The sequence below is a fragment of the Aulostomus chinensis genome, chromosome 18 (genome assembly GCF_037954235.1).
Source record: "Aulostomus chinensis isolate RoL2024-O1b breed Wild chromosome 18, RoL_Achi_v1.0, whole genome shotgun sequence".
In the NCBI taxonomy this organism is placed as follows: Eukaryota; Metazoa; Chordata; class Actinopteri; order Syngnathiformes; family Aulostomidae; genus Aulostomus; species Aulostomus chinensis.
The window spans coordinates 24,250,243-24,272,069 of record NC_141337.1 but is presented as its reverse complement, the minus strand read 5'-3'; the positions used below and the strand labels follow the sequence as shown (position 1 = coordinate 24,272,069).

At 39.4% G+C, this 21,827-nt stretch overlaps 1 protein-coding gene across 4 annotated transcripts; it reads left to right on the top strand.

Annotated features, from left to right (window-relative positions):
• Positions 1–58: 58 nt before the first annotated feature.
• On the top strand, positions 59–11,280 carry LOC147245859 (uncharacterized). Of its 4 annotated transcripts, none has more exons than XM_086185628.1 (4): positions 59–161; positions 2,282–4,752; positions 8,801–8,886; positions 9,382–11,280. In XM_086185628.1, exons 2-4 carry the CDS (start codon positions 2,340–2,342, stop codon positions 9,478–9,480), a joined length of 2,598 nt encoding a protein of 865 aa, XP_086041754.1. In that variant the 5' UTR covers positions 59–161; positions 2,282–2,339; the 3' UTR covers positions 9,481–11,280. The 4 variants fall into 4 exon arrangements, with proteins under 4 accessions (XP_086041754.1, XP_086041750.1, XP_086041752.1 ...); XM_086185624.1 differs by having other exon boundaries at positions 9,379–11,276; XM_086185626.1 differs by having other exon boundaries at positions 72–108; positions 9,379–11,277.
• Positions 11,281–21,827: the final 10,547 nt, after the last annotated feature.

Here is a 21,827-nt window from a genome sequence, read left to right as displayed (position 1 = left end):
GAGTCATATGAACTGCACCCTGCCCCTAGAAGAGGATTTGCAACTCTCACATGTCATCAGATGAGTTAAGTCGATCATATGGATCATCATCTGGATCACTTCATTGAGGTTGGTTCTGCTACACACACATAAACACACGATGACCGCTGCGCTACACTCAGGTGGGTCTCTTCCTCCAAAAATATTACATTATCTTCACTAACTTTTTATGGCACTATTTTCTTTGAGTGACAGATATTTAGAGGAGAGCTTTATCTGTTAATTGCCATGAAAACTTTGAATGATATAATATAGTATTCATGTCTACATGTCAGTTTGGATAATAGAGTCATGGCACGGCTGGTTAAGAGCCACTTAACTAAAGTTTTAGAATAAAAATGTAAAAGAACCTTCATCATAATAAGAGAGGAAAGGTGTTCCTTAAAGGAGAATGGAAGAAACAGGTTAAGCTCATTAGCTGGCATTAATATGTCCTGTTGCTGGAGATTTATGTTCTGTGTGGTGGAGCTACTGTGATAATCCTCAACTGCAGTATGGCGGGCATTAAGCCCTTCAATTCAGGTGTAAATATAGACTCAGAGATGTAAACCTGCAGCTCAGGGAACCAGATTATGTCGCAACGCTATTTCTAGACAACATATTTTGAAAAGGTATTTGGTGATAGTGCATTATGTGCTCATGTCTTCTATGATGCACTGTATTACATCATGCACATGAAATTACAGCTGATGCTACAGTGGAAATCACTGTCTTATTGAAGTTGCTGAACAGGTGAAACTGATAGAAAACTGATGAGATGAGTGTGTCGTCTGCAAGCTGGGCAGATCCTGTCAAAACAGACAGAGAAAAAGGAGATCGCCTTTTTTGGTCAGAATTTACAGTGTGAGGTCAGATGAGGGGATCACCAAAACAAGACAATATTTACTCTCTTTATACACTTTTATTCATGCATTTTAGAAGGCATTACAATAGAAGGTGAAAAATCATAGCAAATGTCTGCATACCTACAAATACATAAAACAGACTGCCTGATTTTTGGTGTTGGAATTTGGACCACTGCAGCAGACTGACATAGTGATGGCTTGTAGCTCTTTAAGGCATCCATTGTCACAACATTGCCCGAGATGTTTATTTGTTTATTTATGAAGGACTCTGGATTATCATTGACCGTTCCAGCATTCATTTCTCCCACAGTCCTTGGGCAAGAAAATAGAAATACGAATTATGGCATCAAATGTACAAAAAAATAAATAAATAAATGAAGGTTGCATAGATTAAAAAATGACATCATATTAAACTAAGTTGAATAAACATTGCATCATACAAAAATTCCAAACTTTCCTCCTTTCAAGTTATTTGCTTGTCTCTCAAAAAATTTGTGTTCAATCTACTGAACCTGTTTTAGTGCAATTTTTTGCTCCTGCTTCATTCCTACGAGGTGAGTTAAGTGAAATACAGTTTTTGCAGAACACAAGTAGAATGCCATAAATAGTGGAATAATAATGGTTAGTTCACTTTCTTTATTATTTATTTTACAAAATTAAAGAAAAAAACACATGCATGTACTGAGGTAAAATTTCATGTTTTATTTTTTTCATACAAATTTATGGTTTAATAGAGTAATAATGAGGAACTGCCACAATAATTTATTTGTCTTTTACTGTTTGTGTTATAAATGTAATGTTTAAATTACGTATCTGTGTGGTGGGAGATTTTAGTTTGAAGCTTAATTGCCTAAGATGGTTCGTGCAAATTTTGTATTTTTTAATGAGTTCTTAATGCAAAAGAGTTCTGGGTGATAAACAGAGCAATTTTAAGTTTAGATTTGTTTTTTTTTTTGTCTTTTTGCCTGAAGGAAACACACATGTGACATATGTCACAAATGATTCAAGGAAAGTTGAAAATCCTCCAGGTATGTCAAATGGTATGAGGAATCAGAGGGTTAATCAGCAAATGTGGGGCTAGAGAGTTTTGCATGGACAAACTTGAACACATCATGGGCAGCTGGTAGGATCCATCAGCTCAGCTCTGAAGGTTTATGGCCACAGCTCAAAGTACTCATTCTACCAAATAATGGTTTATAGCAAAGTACAAATCCTAAGTAGATGATCTAAATTATGCCTATTTTGTACCTCAACCCTAAACTTGAAAAACAATTTCTCTTCTGAGCAGTAAATTTTACCATCTGCACTCAGCAGTGTATCACCATAATTAATATTAACAGATAATAAGTCAATAAATTATACTCATAAAAAATGTTATTATCATGTGTCTCATGCAGAGAGCTCTTAAAAGGGAACAGAGAGAATCACCATTGAGTGCTTCAAAGCCGGGTTACCATGGAAACAAGAGCTCCAACAGCAAGCCCTCAGGGTCTGGCCTCCCAGGATGATAATGGTCTGTGGATGAAGATGGACTCTGACCCCATGGCAGACCATTCAGAGATGATGAGACTCATCAGCTCATCAGTAACCTCTGGTGAGGGGACCCAAGATGAAACTGAAATCACCCCCACTGCCCCTGCAGGGATCCGGAGGTACTACAGTGTGATGGATGATGAGGGTGCGGATTATGTCTTCATCCCACCACTACCACCTGGTCTACCTCCAACCCACATGGCTCCTTTGTTGCCAGCAGAGGGTTACCTGGGTGGAACGGGAAGTAATTCCAGTGTGACCCTTATAAATGGGGCAGGTGACGCCACAGAGGCTAAAGCTAATCCCAGAAGCTTACACTGGCATCATGGTGAGAGCTTGATGGCAGCATTGAACGAGGAGGATAAAGTGATAGCAGGTGCAGCTCAGACTCCTCCACCAACACACCAAGAGCAAATATCCAGAGAAGGTGCAGGTAGTCTGATGGATCCATCAGCAGGAATGCTTCAGGATATCGCAACAGGACAGGACCAATCACAACTGGACACTGTGGATTTTGTTATGTTGAGTGAAGGGAAGGAAAACTGGGGGGAACCTGATGTAGACAGAGACAAATATCCAAAACGAAAAGAAATCACAGAAAATTCTTCAAATGAGGCCAATTTTAACACAAGAATGGAGAAGACAGGAGGATTTCACGAAGTGGATTTAGTTGAATCTCATGGACTATTGGAGAACAAAAAAATGACAGAAAATGACACCTATGCTGGTGCGGAGACAAATGCCTCCACACCAGTGACCAAGACTGATGCAGGAGCCAGTCAACTACCAGAAGAGACCAGTGACAATGAGGAACATGTTGACACTCGATCCCTGACATATAAAGTTACAACATCCATGAGGGTGAGGAGAGATAGTGGCTCTAATGAGGTACCCACCGTATCCATGGGTGAAGGCTTGGCTAAAGAAAATTTGACAGAGTCTTCATCTGATGAGCGTCAGGAGATGTTGGGAAGGGAGAAGCAAGGAGATGGAAGTTATATAATAGCGACCGATATCCAACAAGGGGAGGTACTGCTTCAGCGTCTGCAGCTGGTACAGCAAAGACAGGATGTTCATTTGTCCGAGACATCATGTGCCTCCCAGGAAGTTCTCCAAGAGAAGAGAGATGAGGAGAGAGGTTTGGAGTATTTGAGTGCCAGAGGAGGGGATCTAACGAATGAGGATAAGGAGGAAGAGTGGTGTGACACTGTCAAGGATGAGAGAACAAAGACAAATAGGATGGGAAGGGGAGAAAATGATCGGAATGAGATAAATGAAGAAGAAAATAAAGAAAGAAGATCTTCATCCATGATGCCTTCAGAGCCAGAGCCCCACCAGAACACAGAGGCTGATTCCCCTGATGATGATCCAGGTCACAGTTGTGCTGAGTGGCATTCAGTCAACACTCATGAAACATGCACTTTTCAATCAAGCTTCCACCGATTCTCAGCTGCTGAGACCTCTGTAGACAAGCAGATCCACGAGGCAGCTCAGGGAAAACAGAATCTTCAGAGAGCAGGGGGAGTTTTCAATCTTGCAGATCCTCCAGATGTCCTGGAATTCCCCTTTAAGACCAATATCTTGCTTGAGCCACTTCCCATCAAGGTAGGACAGGGCGAGCGTGATGACTGGCAGTTCTCAGAGCAGAAGATGCAGAAGGAGATTAGTCAGGAGATTCAGAGAGAACTGGTTCTGGTCAACCAAGGGAAGATTCCAGGGGGTTACAGCAAAGGTGAGGCCCGCCAATTAAAGCAGACAAAACTGCTGTTTGAGGCTTTCCATCAGGATAATACAGAGGGTCCGACACGGCACAAGAAACCCCCTTCAACCCTGATGAAGGGTCACATTTACCCTTCGGTGCTGGAGCGCACACGTAGCCTGGAGATGTTTTCAGTCAGCAGTTACCCCATCTCCAGAGCTCAATCCCTCAGGCTTTATCAAACTACAACCACTGAGAGGGCAAAAAGTCCTGTAAACCTACGATCGAAAAGCCCAACTGGAGATTCTAAAACACGCTTATCCCCTTACCCAAAATACGATACACATCCACGTATGTACAGAAGTATGGACTCCATAAGCACCGATGCCTCCATGTCAGCTGTGGATATGTGGGGCAAAACAAAGGAGAGAAACAGAAATCAGGAATCTGCCATCCTCAAACAAAATCCTTTCTTCAAATTGCGTCCAGCACTGGCTCTGCAGCCTGAGGTCGAGAGGGACATCCGGGAGGCTAAAGAAAGAGAGGAGGAGCTGCGCAGACAAAGATACACTTTGTATGGAGACAATCACCAGAGTGGAGGCGAGGATGAGAAGTCACCAATCACATCTAGAGCAGGTAAAACTGTGGTGGATCACTTAGTAAAATACTGCAATGAAGTATTATTTTGAGGTGTTTGTACTATATTTCACAATTTTCTCTTTTAATTTGGACTCTATTACGTTTCTTCCAACACCCTGCTAAAATTACCTGCTTGTACTAAATATTAGCATCAAATATATGTAGAGGTATAATACACAGTTTGATGCACTGTTTTGTAGCAGTTAAATTAACTTCCATTAGCTACACTATTTAAATATTCAATCCCTGGCCTTCATTTTATGGACCTGTACACCTGTAATCTAATCCTACAGCTCTGCTATGACTCCTACTTTGTGGTGTAATTATTTCTATGGTCAATATTGCATTCTTGAAACTTCCTAGCACGAAGCTCTATCGTACAGTTTACTACATTAAGTGAATATCTGATTCTTACTTTAGTAGTTTACACTGTTGTATTGCTGCTAAGAAGATGGTACATGTTATCAACACTGATGAGTAGTGCAAGCATTTGTATTTTCTGTGCACATACAGGAAGGAATCTGGGTAATCTAAATTCCATCCATCCGTTCATTTTCTACCACTTATCCTGTTAAGGGTCGCGGGGGGGCTGGAGCCTATCCTAGCAGCCTTCGGGTGACAGGAGGGGTTCACCCTGGACAGGTCACCAGTCCATCGCAGGGCCAACACATAGAGACAGACAACCATTCACACTCACAGCCACACCTACGGTCAATTTAGAGTATCAATCAGCCTCGTCCCCATTTGCATGTCTTTGGACCGTGGGAGGAAGCTGGAGTACCAGAGAGAACCCAGCAGGAACAGGGAGAACATGCAAACTCCACACAGAACGATCCAGCCATGTATCGAACCCAGAACCTTCTTGCTGTTAGGTGCTAACCACTGCATCACTGTGCCACCCTCATAATATCATATCAATTCAACAAATCCAGATTTGGAAGCTAGATTTAATTATTTGGATATACATTAGTCCACTGTTAATTTTAAATCATTTACATTAAGTTACTATAATGCATGATTTATTTCTTTAGGAAACATAACAAAGCCCTTGTTAACTTAAACAGAGGTGTGATAGAAATTGTTGACAATTTGAAATTGGCATGTGATGTGCACTGCTGGGTGGTATCCATTTATCAAGTATCAGGGATATCGGCGAGGTGAGGTGACAATTCAAAGCCAACACAATACTTTAAAAGATCTTGCCAACTTTTGAAAAATGTGCCTATTTGCCCTCTTCCACAAAGGTTAAAACAGTCCTTACCTAATCTATTCATGAATCCTTTAGGATTAAGAATATATTAATAAATAGAGATATGTTTACTTCTCATGAGTCAAATGTATTTATATTGTACCAAATCACAGCGACGGCTCTCTCAAAACACTCCACAAATGGAGTAGGATAGAACCACATCAACTTAGTTCAGAGGGACCCAACATTTCCCATGAGCAAAATACTTCTGCATTCGTGGTGTCGAAATTGCAGAAACACAGAAACAGCAAAACAAAACATTTGTTTTCAACTAGAAGGGTGACTGCTACTACTAATCATACCCAACTTGGTGAGAGAGGATGGGGGTAGTTACTTCTGGATTCTGTTCTCTTGTTATTTGAGGACTTTTGATGAAGGTATGCTAACATTTCTCATCATCTACCATTCATTGCCTTAAGCTAACTAACAGTCAGCCAGTCTCTCTGGGTCTCAGCTTGCTAATGCACACAAAGAGGAGAGAAGGGAATCTATCTTCTAAAGGCCCATTTATGCTCAATGTACATACGAAAATGTATCCATCCATTTCAGACGATGTTACTGTCACTGCTTACATACTTCCATGCATCCTTTACGTTGGCATGGATGTTAACCAATACTTCAACCAGGGGGCAGCCCACAGTCAAAAGTTTATGACAACAAACTCAAAAACAAAAATGCCAAATGTGGAGGAGGTATTGATAATGTATATCCTGCATAAAAGACATAAACAAAAGCAACGTGGTCGGAGGCGGTGGTCAGTGAGGCCGTTAAATACACCACGACTTGAGGACGGAGAATTCTTTTCTTGAGTACTGCGGATGAGAGAAATTGACGATTAGTGTCAGTTCCAATACTTTAGTATGCCCACGAGGCATTCGAGAACTTGCTTTGCCAGATGGCCCCCACATCCACCATAACAAGTCACACAATCTCTCCTCGAAAAATTCTTCCATTGCTATGTCTTCTTTGTGTCTGACTAGAGCTACTAATCGGGTAATGACAGCAACTCTGCCCCCACCCCTGCCATGGGTGAGGGATCCCTCCTCTGTTGCTCACCCTGAGGTTTCTCAGATTTTTCCCTGTTCAAAGGGTTTTCTATGGAGTTTTTCCTCAGTCAATGTGAGGGTCTGAGGGCAGAGGATGTTGTTATGATGCCATGTGAAGCCCTTTGAGACAAACTGGTGGTGAAAACGGGCTATACAAATAAAATTGCCTTGCCTTGCCTTGCCCACGATCTCTGGTGGTACTGCTCTGTTTGGTCCGTATCTGTACGTAAGTTTCATGGAAACGTACAGAAATATGGACAAAATGAAGACAGAGTATGGACAAAAGGCTCCGTCCATATCAGTATGCATGTTTTAACATTGAGCATCAATGGGCCTTTTTCCGTCTTTAAGTTAGATGGCAAATAAGCGCATTTTCCAAAAAGTCAGTATGTTCCTTTAAAGGCGACACCCCGCCCAGCTGCAGCAGCTTTTTCCTCAGGCTGTGACACTCCTCTACACTCTTATACAGAAAATAATTGACTCAAGTTTTTATTGGTCCATCTTAATGAATCCCTTTGTAAAATTAAAAAATATATATATATTGGGAATCTTGAACTTAAATACGAGTATGTCTACAAGTCTTTGAGTCAATTAGATCATTATTCCTTGCACATCTCTGCTTCTGACACTCTGGCACTTAAATGGATGCCTGTCTATATTAGCATCACACAGTTATCCTTGGAGTCTTATCGACATCCAGCGTTAACCCTGTCACAAGCTGTTAAGGGTACATCACTCTAGCACGGGCCTGATCTGAGTCAAAAGATGCCGGCAAAAGGTGGAGTGTTGTGTACAAATGACTAAAGACAGTTGATATGTCTGGTTTAAAGGAAAGTCCATATGCACAGCTCATGTTTATGACCTCAGTGTGTGGATGCTGCCTATATGGCCAGCAAGAGACCTTGTCGGCAGTGCATGCAGTTAGGGACTGTCTCACAATGTTGTACTATGTGAGTAGCTTTTTTCAGCCACTCTGGTTTGATAATGACGTGTGACTCAAGATGAAATGACAAAGCTATGGCAGAGGTGCCTGGGGCTGGGCTAAACACAATTGTCCAACAAGTTCATTGGCTGAACCAGTAATGATACAAAAGTGTATGAAAATGGATAATCCAGGCACACCACAGCAGCATAAATTGACAAGGCAGCATTTTTGAGAAAAATGCATTTTTCCATCCTCCTCAACCGGCCACCTGATAGTTTGCTTCGCGCAATGAATGTTAGTGAATGGGTAGTTAGCATGCCTTCACCTTGCAAAACCTGTAGTTCAGATTATTGTTCAGCCAATGCATCCGGTTCTACAATTAAAATAATTTGTCATTTTTAGTTGTTATTTCATAGCGGATGATATACATAACCCTGGTTTTGAGGGCAAGATTTGGGAGAAAAGTGTATTTGGTGGCTTGACAGAAATATGCTAATAGTTCCCACCCACCAACTAACTGAACCGTTCTCTGTGGGTCTGGGACAAAGAGGACAGCAAATAAACAAATTTCCCCAAATTTTTGGATGTTAATTTGACAAGAGTCTGAGTGAAATAAACTCCACTTTATGTAATTTCATTTAATTTGTCTATACATTAAGTAATCAGGAATCAAATGTCCAGAGCAGATTTGAGGAAACTGCATATACTGAATGTGCATCTAAAGGGGGTGTGTATTACATTCCATTCTCTTCCTCTTTCAGAGTCACTAAAACTGGGAAAAAATAAACTTAAACATACTATCTTTTTTTTCTTCCTCTCCTTCAGGAGCAAAGCAACAGTCCAGAGGGAAACTGGAACGGGTTTGGCCTCCTCCATCCAAGAAAGAGCAGATTAAATCAGAGCAGACGCAGGTGATGCGACAGCTTAAATAGCTTCTTGTCTCCGTCTGTCTGTGAGATCTGTGTTTATTTTGTTTACAACACTGGTAAGAACACAAAGTCTCTTCATGCCAGTGAAGGATTACAGAATCATGAAACAGTTTTTGTCATCGCCATCTTTTCAGCATAACCTCGGTAATCTGAATTACTATCGCTTTAGACAAGATCGATGATTAGGCCAACAAAAGTTGCCATTCATCATGTCAGTCATGGAACGAGTAGAATTGAGTTTCAAATATGTTCCTGTGTCTCTGGTTTTCTGGAGCTCATGTTTTCCTATAAGCCAAGCGACGACAACAGTTGTAAGAAAACAAGACATTTGGCTTTCAGGATTCTCACATACTATGTGTTCAACAAATTTTTTTTTCATGTTCCAACAGTTTATTGATCCTAAACTCAGCAGATGAAGAGGAGGGAGCTAATCTCCCACTCAAAATCTTCTTTCTCTCTCGTCTTATCTCACAGCAGGAGGCAAAAGTTCACAGAGCAGTGGGTCACAAGGCTCCTCTCTGGCAGCGCTGGGAGTCCGGCCAGATCAACGGACAGCCGTCGAAGGAGAAGAACTGATTGTGCCGATCTTGATGTCTACAACATTACAAACCACACTGACGATATTAGAATTGCATAAGTATAAACTAATCTGCTGAAACGGGTTCTGGCTCTTCTAATTCCGCTTAATATCATCAGATATGCTTTTTTTAATATTTTTAAATTCTAATTTTGTGTAGAGGATAAATAAAGTATCTATTCAGTCATTCTCTCTTCTGGTTTTCCAATCTCAATCAATTATCCGTGCAGTAGTGGCGATCGAATGCGAGTCAGTTATTTGGCATCTTGTCCAAACTGAGTTGTAAATTCTTGATTTCCTCAGAACCAGAGGGCTTTATGTGACGTTCTAACTCTTTACAGAAGCCCCAAAAATAAACTACAGTTTAATCTGAGGTGTACTGATGTCACTTTAGTCATAGCAACATATCCGTGAGAGTACACTTAATAAACTGAGTTTGATAATCTCCTTAAAGATTGTTTTTACATTTTCAAACTTAATAAATAGATGATATTGATGTCTATTTTTGGCACTGCATTTTCATTCCATTTTGAACAAAGACACAGATTTACTATGAGTTCAAAAGAAACAATTCCACTGTACGTTGCAGTAAAATAAATGAGCTCACTAAAAAGTCCTTTTCTATTCCTTGTGTGTATGTTAGTGAATGTCATCTATCACTGATGGTGAACTGAAGATGCTTTCATGGGTCCCCTCATGTACCAGTTCATCATTTTTGAAAATATGCTTAACGTGATACCCAAAAGTTTACTTTCAAGTACTTGCAAGTCTTGTGTTCCCCTCCTTCTTTGTGATGCAGTAAGTCCAGCGTATTTAGCTACAAACTAATAGCAAATGGCAGCTAACAACAGCAAAGTTGTTCAAAAATGTCTGCTTACAAATACTGAACCACGTCATCAGGGATCATCCATGTTTTCTTTATCTGGCAATGTGTTTAGCAATCCAACACTTTGAGAAACATCTTTTGAGCTCAAGACATCTATGTTTGAGTACTCTAAAGGCAAAATACTCTTTTTGGGTGAAGTGTAACTTTAAAAACATTTCTTCAACAGTGCAAAAAAATGGCTATTTTGTCCTACCTGTCCTAACAACTGTCTCAGTGGATTGAACTCGAGTTTCCTGCTGGTGATCAGTTTGTTAATCAGCAGTTTAATGTATGTATTATGATAATTTTTTACAAAGATGATTGGATTAGAAATTTAATAAGGTTCGCTTATTCTCTATACTTTGTAAAATGGAACCGACTCCTTTGTTAAATATCTTGTAACAGCTGGGTGCACTCAACACATCTGTGCTGCCACGCTTGTATTTACTACCCTTTGCAAAGGCTGCCACTAACAAGGACTGGCAAGGTGCATTATCTGTGCTAGCTTGACGATGTTTTGCAACCCCAGAGGGATGATGAGACTGCAGCATAATGCAGTTGCTATGTGACTAGAAGAGATATTGACAACAGTTTTATAAATGCAGCATTTCATCTGCTTGTCCTTCAGTCGTAATGGCGCCCGGTAACCCGGACCAATTACAGACATTGGCCGCATATTTTGTGTTTTATTGACACGGTGTCTTGTTTTTTATTTGCATCATTACTTTTTTGAATTTGCATCGCTGAATTTTTCTGCATGCTTGCTGCCCATCAGTGAAGTAACTCCCCCCAAACACTGTGCACAGCGTTCTCCATTAAACAGGATTGGACTAGAGAATACAACGAATTGCCCAACCCTCAACTGACCAATCAGACATGTTTTTTCATTCATCAGTATATGTAATTTTTGTGTGTATACAGCACATAGAATGAATCAACAGTTTGCAGCTGTCAAATCAATATATACACTATATATACTGTATATACAGTATATATAGTGTATATATACTGTATATACAGTATATATAGTGTATATATACTGTATATATACTGAATATATAGTGTATATACAGTATATATAGTGTATATATACAGTATATATACACTATATATACAGTATATAGTGTATATATAGTGTATATATACAGTATATATACTGTATATACAGTATATATACTGTATATACAGTATATATACTGTATATACAGTATATATAGTGTATATATACTGTATATATACTGAATATATAGTGTATATACAGTATATATAGTGTATATATAGTGTATATATACAGTATATATACACTATATATACAGTATATATAGTGTATATATAGTGTGTATATAGTGTATATTTACAGTATATATACTGTATATATACACTATATATACACTATATACTGTATATATATACTGTATATACACTATATATACACTATATATACGGTATATATAGTGTGTATATAGTGTATATTTACAGTATATATACTGTATATATACACTATATATACACTATATATACTGTATATATACTGTATATACAGTATATATACAGTATATATACAGTATATATACTGTGTATATACAGTATATATACAGTATATATACTGTATATATCCATTCACTCCTCAGCCTGATAGAATGGTTTAAATTGTTCTGTTCCATGATAACGATGATGTTACTCAACCAAGATGTTTTGTTTATCCCATTTTTGCTTGAATGAATGCTAAAATAGGAAGTCTATTATCCCTCTCTATATATGCCCTCAGCAGTGTAAGACATTAAAACAGTATTTGACTGATTTCACACATTAAGGTCAGCTTAGATAAGAGAGAATGACTCAGCCAGTTGTGCAATGCCTTCTGTGGGTCTCATAAATGAACTTCTTTTAGGGTTGTTGGGTTTTTTGTTTTTTGTTGTTTATTTTTTTTTTTGGGGGGGGGGGTGTCTATCGAGACAGAATATTGACAACAGAAATCCTGAATAGCAAATGGGAGTATTAAGGTTTTAGAAATGATGCATTTGCATTATTGACATTCAGTCTAGTGGGGGAGGGGGGGTCCACTTGATCACTCTTGAACCATCTAAAGCACTTCTCTCTTATCCTCTAGATCTGAACCGGCCACAAATCAAACCTAGGCTTACATTTTTTGATCCCCAATCTAAAATGACTGATTTAGTTAGTGATTGCTGTGAGTTTCTCGATATTTTTGTTGAAATTACATAATTTCATCCAGTACAAGTGTACATCTTTCTTAAAATCACCATCCTGAAATTGATTCTGTCCGATCTCTACACAACATGATGGACGGATTCCAATGCTACCGACTTTAGAATAGAATAGAAGCTTTATTTGTCAATGCAGAGAATATCAACTCAACGAAATTCAAGTTGCCAGTCCTGATCAGTGCTTTTAAAATAATAAATCATTTATAAATATCTAAACGGGCAGAAGAATCCCCCCATCCTCATCTCTCTCTCTCTCTCTCTCTCTCTCTCTCTCTCTCTCTCTCTCTCTCTCTCTCTCTCTGACGCACTCTCGCCCAGCCCCATACGCAATACAACATTTCGGGGTTACAGACACAGAATTGAGCAACACCCTTTAATCAGGTTTGTACGACCTTGCGCACGCTGTGCTTGGACACATTTGCCACGACATTCTTGCGAAACATCAGAAAGCACCGAACGAGGGATCTGAAAGCCGCTGAGACCATTTACCATCTATACTGCAAAGTAGAGTTGTGTATCACATATATAGTTAGGTATATGAATTATACATCATAGTGATTTATATTAAATAGAACAAGTTACATAAATGTAAATATAATATGTTGTGCCTCAAATTATTAATAACAGATAGCTGCATGTTACTATATCATAATGGTTGTATATTAAAATCAGCCAGTTGATGCTAATATGATGTATTGCATGTTTAATAGATATAGTTGCATATATTCTGATTTGATTGAAAACACATATATTAGACGGAGTTAATTCAGTATAAATTTAGGAAAGGTAACCCGCTGCATAAAAAATAGGTGTAGTACAATGGTATAGTTAATTATGGTGAGTTGAACAAATCATAGGAATAATTAAGCATGACTTCCGCCTGCTAATTTTCAAACTGGTAGTATTTGTTTGTCCGCTTGAAATTTTCTGTATGTTTTCATATAAATGGGTTGTGGTTTACCGTGCAGCATGGATGGCAGGATGTTACATCTTTTACCACAAGAGGGCAGCATGGTCTTAACTACCAACAGAGAGGCTTCAACGTCCACATGATTGTAGGGATTGCTTTGTTTAGAAGTTGAAGTAATCCAGTATTACGCACAACAAACAGTAAGATTTCTTTGTAAGATGTACAAAAAAAGACTGGACAGTCTGTTCTTTGACTCTTTAACTCAACATCCTGTTATCAAGACATTAAGATTTGTTCACATTCTTGATGAATTAATAGTTTTCAGTAAAACTATGATGGGGAAGTACAGTTGTTATGTAACCTCCATAATTTATCCAATGATGAGTCACTTTCTTCACCGAGGTAGAGCCACCAGCTTCGTGCCTTATCATTCCATCGACGCTAACCATTGCACAAAGTTGCTTAAGAGCACATCTGCAACACTTTGTGCAATGGTATGTGGGTGGTAATTTCCTCAGATGTTTTGAACACTGAGTCACTGGTGGAGTTAGGCTGAGTGCACACTATGGCTGTGTAGTTGAAAGAAATGTTTCACTGATGTTATCTTTGCCAAACGGATGTTGAGGGAGAGGAAAATCAACTGAAGTAAAAAAATGTGAAAAGCTTCAAATGACTACGCAGCACTGACAATGCAAAGACTAAATGTTAAATGCAGAACCATCTCAGTGCTATTATTGTATTCCACCATGCCCCCGAGAGGTTTGTGTTTGGGTGAGTGAGTAGAACAGCGACAGCTCTGACATCACCACTCCGTCAGCGCCGTGAACAGGGGCTCGACTCGGCTCTGCACCAGCAGCAACTTATGGATAGATGATGTATGACTCATCCTTTCCACCCACATTACTTCCAATCGTTGGAATGCATCATCAAGGAAATTTGGCTCAAATGAAACAATTCCGCATGTATCACTTCAGTAAGTTTGAATATACAATTCGGAAGGAAAGAAGGAGTATCGTGGAGTCACAAAAACCTCTGCAGGGGGGCCTGTACATATCTTCTCCTTGAATTACTGAATTGAAATGAATAATAAACATTGGGTAAAGGGAGCCTGAGGTAAGGACAGAATAAACAGACCTCAGACGGCCACGCTGACTTGAGCCATTGTCCTCAACAAACTATTCTGCAATTTCTCCCCTCCTCCTCTCCCCTCACACTATCTCTTTTTGCACAATGAAAGCTGTCTATAACTCAATGAGCTCATGAACAGTCAAAAACAACAGATGCATTAAATGCCTCAATAAGCTTTTTTTCTCCTTGACCTGGATTTCCTGCTTTTTAAGGTTCAAACTGATGTCATGTTTTTACTCCCTGGAAGGCAATATTGTTATTCACATACATTTATGCAGATCTGAAACCATTTAGTCTCTTCCTGTTGCATCTGAACTGTATTATGGCATGGTGAGAAAAGGCATTATGGTTCTGTCACTGACACAATGCAGTATAGGGGTTAAAAGAGTCTGATAAAAAAAAGAAGAATATTTTAACTGGATCTGCCTCCCAGAGACTTCTTTAGCAATAAATGTGACGAGACGCAGTTCAATTTATGGCAGACAATTTACAGAAAATGTGACTTTTAATAGGGGTTAGAGCAAAAATCCAGGGGTCTTGCAGCTGGGAAGTCAAATCAGACAATTTGCTGGGGGCCCTGAGCTGGACAGGGGCCTCCAAAGATAGTTGTTGATACTTGTTGTTGATTACCAAACTTTTCTACTTCCTGTGCCCCTTGAAACATACAACATCCTGCTATGTCCTTGTTCCACCTCCACTAGCACCTGCAGTGGCTTGGCTACTCACACTAACATGAATGCTACTGTGGGTCGTCAGACACATTGTTCACAGAATGTGGGTGGGAAAAACTTAAAATACTGGTTTTCCTCTGGTGGATGATTTTGACAGAATACTACCATTTATTGTGACATACCCCCTGACATAACTGCATGCAGCAGATTGTGATTCATGGGTCTACAGCAATAACAGGGAATCCACTGTAATTTGGTTCTGGAGACTCAACAACACTTTGCGGGTCACAATGCCACAAGAGTATTTTTTTAGAAGTGCCCTTTGAACAGAGCAGTATTAAATTATATACATGTTCGCATCCTGCACACCAGTCACTCTCCAATTCCCTTTAAAGAAAGAGAAAGATTTTTGAAAACAAGGTTTTATTAATGGGAATAATTAAACACTAATTTACAAGAACAATCATTTGTAGATGGAATACTTGTTTCTGGAACCTGGAAAGATACCATTTCCAAGAAGTTGATGAAACACAAAGTAGTGATCATCTATCAGGGTGAATGGTTAGGACAGTCAACGTATGAGTTTGAGGAGACCCCAGCGATCACTCGGGGACAACCCTAACCAAACCCTTGAGCAAGATTCTGATCTGATTCTGATATTCACTTCATTGGCCACGGGCCTCAGTTTTTGGCTCTAAGCTCGAGGGGAGCAGTTCACTTTAGGTTAAGCTCTTCAGCCAAATGTTCAAAGCACTTTTTGCATGGTTTGGTCTTTAGTGGCGGCTGTTGAACTGCCTCCCTTCTATTTTAGGATTTAAGGGAAGGACAGCAGTCTTACTTGACTCGCAAGGAAATTATTTCAATCCACTGTATGCACTGCTGGGATTAAGATGCGGTCTGTGTTACATAAAAGTGAAGATCCTCTGTGAACGTTAAACCCAATAAAGGAAGCCTCCCTTGAGAACAAGCTTTCAGAGTAGTGGGATTTAGAGAACATGCTTAAAAAGTTTTGTCAACAAAATGATAGATACATGTAAATTGCCTCGTATTTATCTGTATGTAAGAGAATTAAAAAAAAAAAAGCCACTAATGTTTTTCCCGTGGAATTCTAAAATAAATGACTCATTTCTTGTCAAATGAAGTTTTTTTTGCATCAGTGCATATGAGCTGTTACATAAATATTAAAACGTCCTGCATCAGGATTAAGTTAAGCCTTAATAAAAGGTCAGGAGAAGCATCCACCGCAAGAACACTGCGTTCCTTATTGTGAAAATTTTAACCTTGGTTTCCTGTTTGTTTACAATTTGAAAAACCTGCGTCAGGGAAAGTTATGCTGCTTTTGGTTTCATGCACCTGGAATATTTTGATACTGAAGTGAAAGAATGACGACTACAAGCCAAAGTTACAAAAGCCTTTTGAATATGCGGCTCTGGTAAGAGAACTCAATCTGTATGTAAGTGCATCTCTATTCTAAAACTCTAGGTGCAGGTTGCAAAATACTTGCTTATAAAAAGAGTGAGACTGGCGACCTGTCCAGGGTGAACCCCGCCTCTCGCCCGTTGACGCTGGGATAGGCCCCAGCCCCCCCGCGACCCTTAATGTGTAGGAATAAGCGGAAGATGACGATGGATGGATAAAAAGAGTGAAACAAGTACAGTTTGTAGGCGGGAACTATCAGGCAATATGACAACATTTCTAATTTTGCGTGTCTACTTTGATCGTAATCTGTTGTCTGAAGGAGTGGTATGCTGTTCGGGGCCATGATAAAAGCAAGTGTTGAGATTATCAAACAAATTACCGGTATGCATCACGCCATACGCAACATCTGGCTATTTCAGAGTGGTTAAAAAAACCACCAGAACACACAGTATTCTTGTTCTCTTGAAGGGGATGACCATGGAGCATTGTAGTGATCACAGAAGCACAACAGTGTCTGCCAAAGCTGCCTCAAGTGAACCTGAGTGCTCAGGACAGTGGGCCACTGTCACGCTGGAATGAAGGAGGTGGAAACTGGGCCATCTATATCTGCACTGCCACTCCGATTATGAAAAGATTATGCAACTGCACAGCATGCTTTACATAACCAGCTATGGGTATGTACTTTCGCTCAATAAACCCTTTGTGTTCCCAAATTAAAGAATGTAACAGCCCCAGTGTTTTATAATCCCAACTGACATAATGAAATATGTTATGTATTGCTGCAGTTTCTCTCTGCTTTCTGTTGCCAGTGATATAAATCACTGCCACAATGACACATGATGTTTTTTACACATACAAAGCAGCTGTTTCTGGTAAGAATGGGGTTGGTTTTTTTGGATGTTATCTTATATGACTGGTAGTGCTGATAACATTGTGTGGTTACAAGAATGTTTCTCTTATGTAGACGTAAGGTAGCGGCACAAGAACCCACAAGTATCTTTCAAATGATGGGAAATACAGTTAAAGAAACAGGCTTAAATTTTAAACTGTGCAGTTTAGCACCTTATTTTCAAATAAATAATTCTTGCAGTTTGTTGTTTTTGCTTCTTGTTGCTGTTCCATGATTGTTTTTTTGTTTTTTTAAAACAATGATTTGCTAAATAAATTCTGTATAATAATACCATGAAGTGCAGAGTGATGCAACAGGGAGAGCACAAGTTTGAGCTGTGCTGTCGCTTTTTTGGAATTCTGAGTCAATAGAAGGAACACAACAAATCATTATGGCACATGGAGTCTGGTTCCTTCCTTGTTGAGCTCTCTAAAGCTTTATATTTTCTTTGCGTCAGCTCCTAAGTTTATCCTTTCTTATGAACACTTTTAAATTAATCCATTCATAGATATTTCAGATTGACATTGTTTTTGTTGAATGGCCTACGCGAACGCGTCAGAGAAAGATGCCATCTAGTGGCAACAGCAACTATGATCGCCTGAAATTAGGAGGTGACATGGTAATAAAAAGGTGAGAAAAGTCCATATAATGAGGTGGAGAGAGTGATCGATGGATGTAAACACAAGACAACAGATAGGTGACTACACTAGTCGAGAGTGATGCTCAGTTTCCCAGGTAGTGGTGTTCGCTTTGCCTATGAACACAGATGCCACTTAATCTATTTCCCATGATGCCTCCAGTTTGGTCGGGTGTCCATGCAGACAAAATTGGCCGCGTCTGGTTGTGGTTGGTGCACTAACACCTCCCGTAGTCTGGATGCTTTTTGCAAGGGCACTGTCCTGATGGTCACTGCAGTTTCTGAGCTGTTTGATGCGATATTTGGATACCATATTGTCGCTGGTGGGATGGATGCAGCACATCAAAACAGTGCTCATTTCAACTCAATCCATAATCCTTTCCTAGTGCCTAAGTAAAAACAAACATTCATTGGAGGATTTTTTTGCCTTCCACAATCACCCTGTCATACATAAACATTTTAGATTTGCGCATTTTCAGATTTGTGTTGATGAACATTCATCTATCAGGGATGTAACATACAGCTAGAACAGTACAGTACATTAACAAAACATTTAGGAGCGTAATGCAAATCAAAGCATGACTACAACTATGCTCCAATGCATACAGTATACAAGCAGTGAATATACACATATAAATACTCGGGATATGGATAGTTACAAATTCTAAACTATCTATGCTGTCAATATCATGCAGGTGTATGATTCTTGCATTAAACTTTTTATATTTTATCAGAGTACATTCCGTTTCCAAATGCGGGACTGAACTTCATGGATGCCCAAGTTGTGAGGGGTGTATGGGGATACTCTAAAGTAACAGACTGAGTGCCTGTATGTTGGATTCCATCAAGTGAACAAGAGGGGTCACCTCCAAAAGCCCTAGGCCCTAGGGAACAGAAACCCCACCTCTGTTCTGATAACACACTAGACAACAGCAGAGTATCTGGCCTTCAAGGGGACCCTGAACAGACTCTCGTTGGGGATTTCATAGTCTAGCTGGGGGCCTTCAACATGCACATAGGCAATGATGGAGGTTTTCCAAGTTTTTGTGTCGGTTTTATTTGTGTATTTCAAAATCAATAAGCCTGTCCTTCTGCATGTTTCCTTTTTCTTGAGTAAACAGGTTGAATCGGTACTTCTACTTTTACCAGAACATGTGTACTTTTACTTCCTCTGCACAGCTTGATTATGTCAGATCACACCCAGCATTAGGATGCATCTCCACATGCATCCCAATTGCTCGTGATAAAATCAGCTTTTAACATTCATTCAAAAAAATTATAGCTGAATTTAATTAAAAAGTTAAGACAAGCAGTTCCACGAAACTGTATTAACTCCCAAGACACTACATTCTATAAAATTGACTTAATGAAATAACATTAACTGGTCAAGAGTGCATGGAGTACATGCCAACTTACTGAATTTCCGCTGAGTTTATTCTTATTTAGTATTCTTTCAGTACACCAACTTATTATAGTTGCGTTCAACTAACTTCATGCTATGTTCTATTAATTCAGCATTTTCACATTCAATCATCTTAACAATATTACTTTGACTGAACATAGATGTGTTATATTCAGTTCATGTAAGATAAAAAAATATAAAAGTAACTTATGGTGGATGTGTGCTACTTAAGTGATTTAGTTGCATGGAACCACTTGTCTTAACTTTTTTAATTAAATCCTGCAAGAATAAGTTAAATCGAACTATTACGTGAAGCAAATACACATTTCCTTTAAACATAGCTGCATTTATTTTGCAGCAACCGTTGACTATTCATCAAGGACATAGTCCCAGGTCAATCCAATCACATCATTATCAATGTAACAAAACAGAAATGGGCTGTGCTTAGCAGAGAAAATGGTGTGTATTTCAATAACTTTAGACGCAACACCACATGCAACCCATAGCCCTGTTGTTCAAGGTGACTGTGGCTATTTGTTGGAAAAACAATAAAATTTGGTACAACATCTAGCAAGAAGTGGCCCCGCAGCTGTAACCTCATTGGGCACTATTGAAACTGAAACTTCAAGCAAGGGCCACAGTAGGTTTGCTTTGGATGCTGGGATTCCATTTGTTGTTCCAAAGTTCCTTGTTGTTTTTCCTAGCAAAGGCAGGCAGTAACAATGACCAACAGAGCTATGGGTCGTCAAACACTGTAGTTATGTTTGAAGTAGTGTTGTCACGATACTGGATTTCACACTTCGATACGATATTGTGAAAAATATTGAGATTCGATTTTCGATACTACACAACCACTCAGAATTGAGTGCAAAAATGTTTTTTATTTAAAGGAAAATAAAGAACTTTATTCTTGAGGTAGAGAACTTTTGCAAGTTATTCTTTACACATTAACAGTATGCAAATAAGTTTTAATATAAGTAACCTAGTTTTAGCTACCGCTCGCTAACAAGACAACACGTCAAAGTCAAGCCCGATAGATGTGGTAACTCCAGGCAACACGTACTTCAAGTTCTACTGTTAGCAGCCTCTGGACCTCTAAATCTACTCAGGTCCGGTGTCTGTCATGGAGGAGCTTTGCTACCTTCGTCGTGTTCCCTCCTTTTGTCGGCTCAGTTCTGTTGCATCTCTTGCATATTGGCTTGCTGCTGTCCTTTGGCTTTCCTTTTTTATCCGACTCAAATCCAAAGAACCAACAGCACTTCTGCTTTTTTTAAATTTATTAAAACTGGTTGCGAAGGTCCTGCAGATGTCTTCTCATGGCAGCTTCCACAGTAGAGCAGCACTACAAATATGATTTGTGTGAATTTGTGTGAGCAAGTGTCTCCGTCTCTACGAGGCAGGAGGGGAGGGGCTGCTGCACGATGGCTCACTCCCCAGGGCAGTGCTCTGTCTGTTTGTGTGTGTGTTGGCAGCGGCAGCGCATGTGTAAAGGGGGCAGGTAGAGTATCAATACATCGACACTATGGAAAAGTCATTTCGTACCGTTTTTATTTTTCAAAATCAATATTTAATCCATAAGTCGATATTTTTGACAACCCTAGTTTGAAGAGCAGGTAAGTACTTCCAGGAGTTATAAGAAATCTGTACACCACATTCATAATTTACAAACAATGTACTTGACACAGAACTTTGAAATGCGTAAGATGACAACCGAAACAACAGAGCAGTGGCACTGGCAACATCTTCACGGTCCTTGAGTACAATGACACCCTCAACTATGATCCCTACATCTTCAGGTAGATCAGCAGCATCGGTCCCCTTGTGTTTGATAACATAGATCCCAATGCTGGTCTTTTCCATCTGGCTCTGGGCATCTTGAAAGTCCAGGTCCTTTACTACAGACCAAAAATAGAAATTGATTGAGTTGATGCCTTGTCAAACAAAGGAAAATGAAAATGGCTGCTTGCAATCATTTCTGTTTTTAGATAATATGTTTGAAATCAGTGAATTAACCTCACTAACCTCACATCCCCTGTCTTCTTGGGCTTTGACTCTCCGCTCTACAACATCCCATAAAACTTATTTTATTCTTTTTAACTTAAAAGGTCCTGGTTAACCAAAGATTAAAACTCATCAACTTCCCTTAACCTCATTTCTATACAGGTTAAGATCGCTTGGTAACATGCAGACACATGAC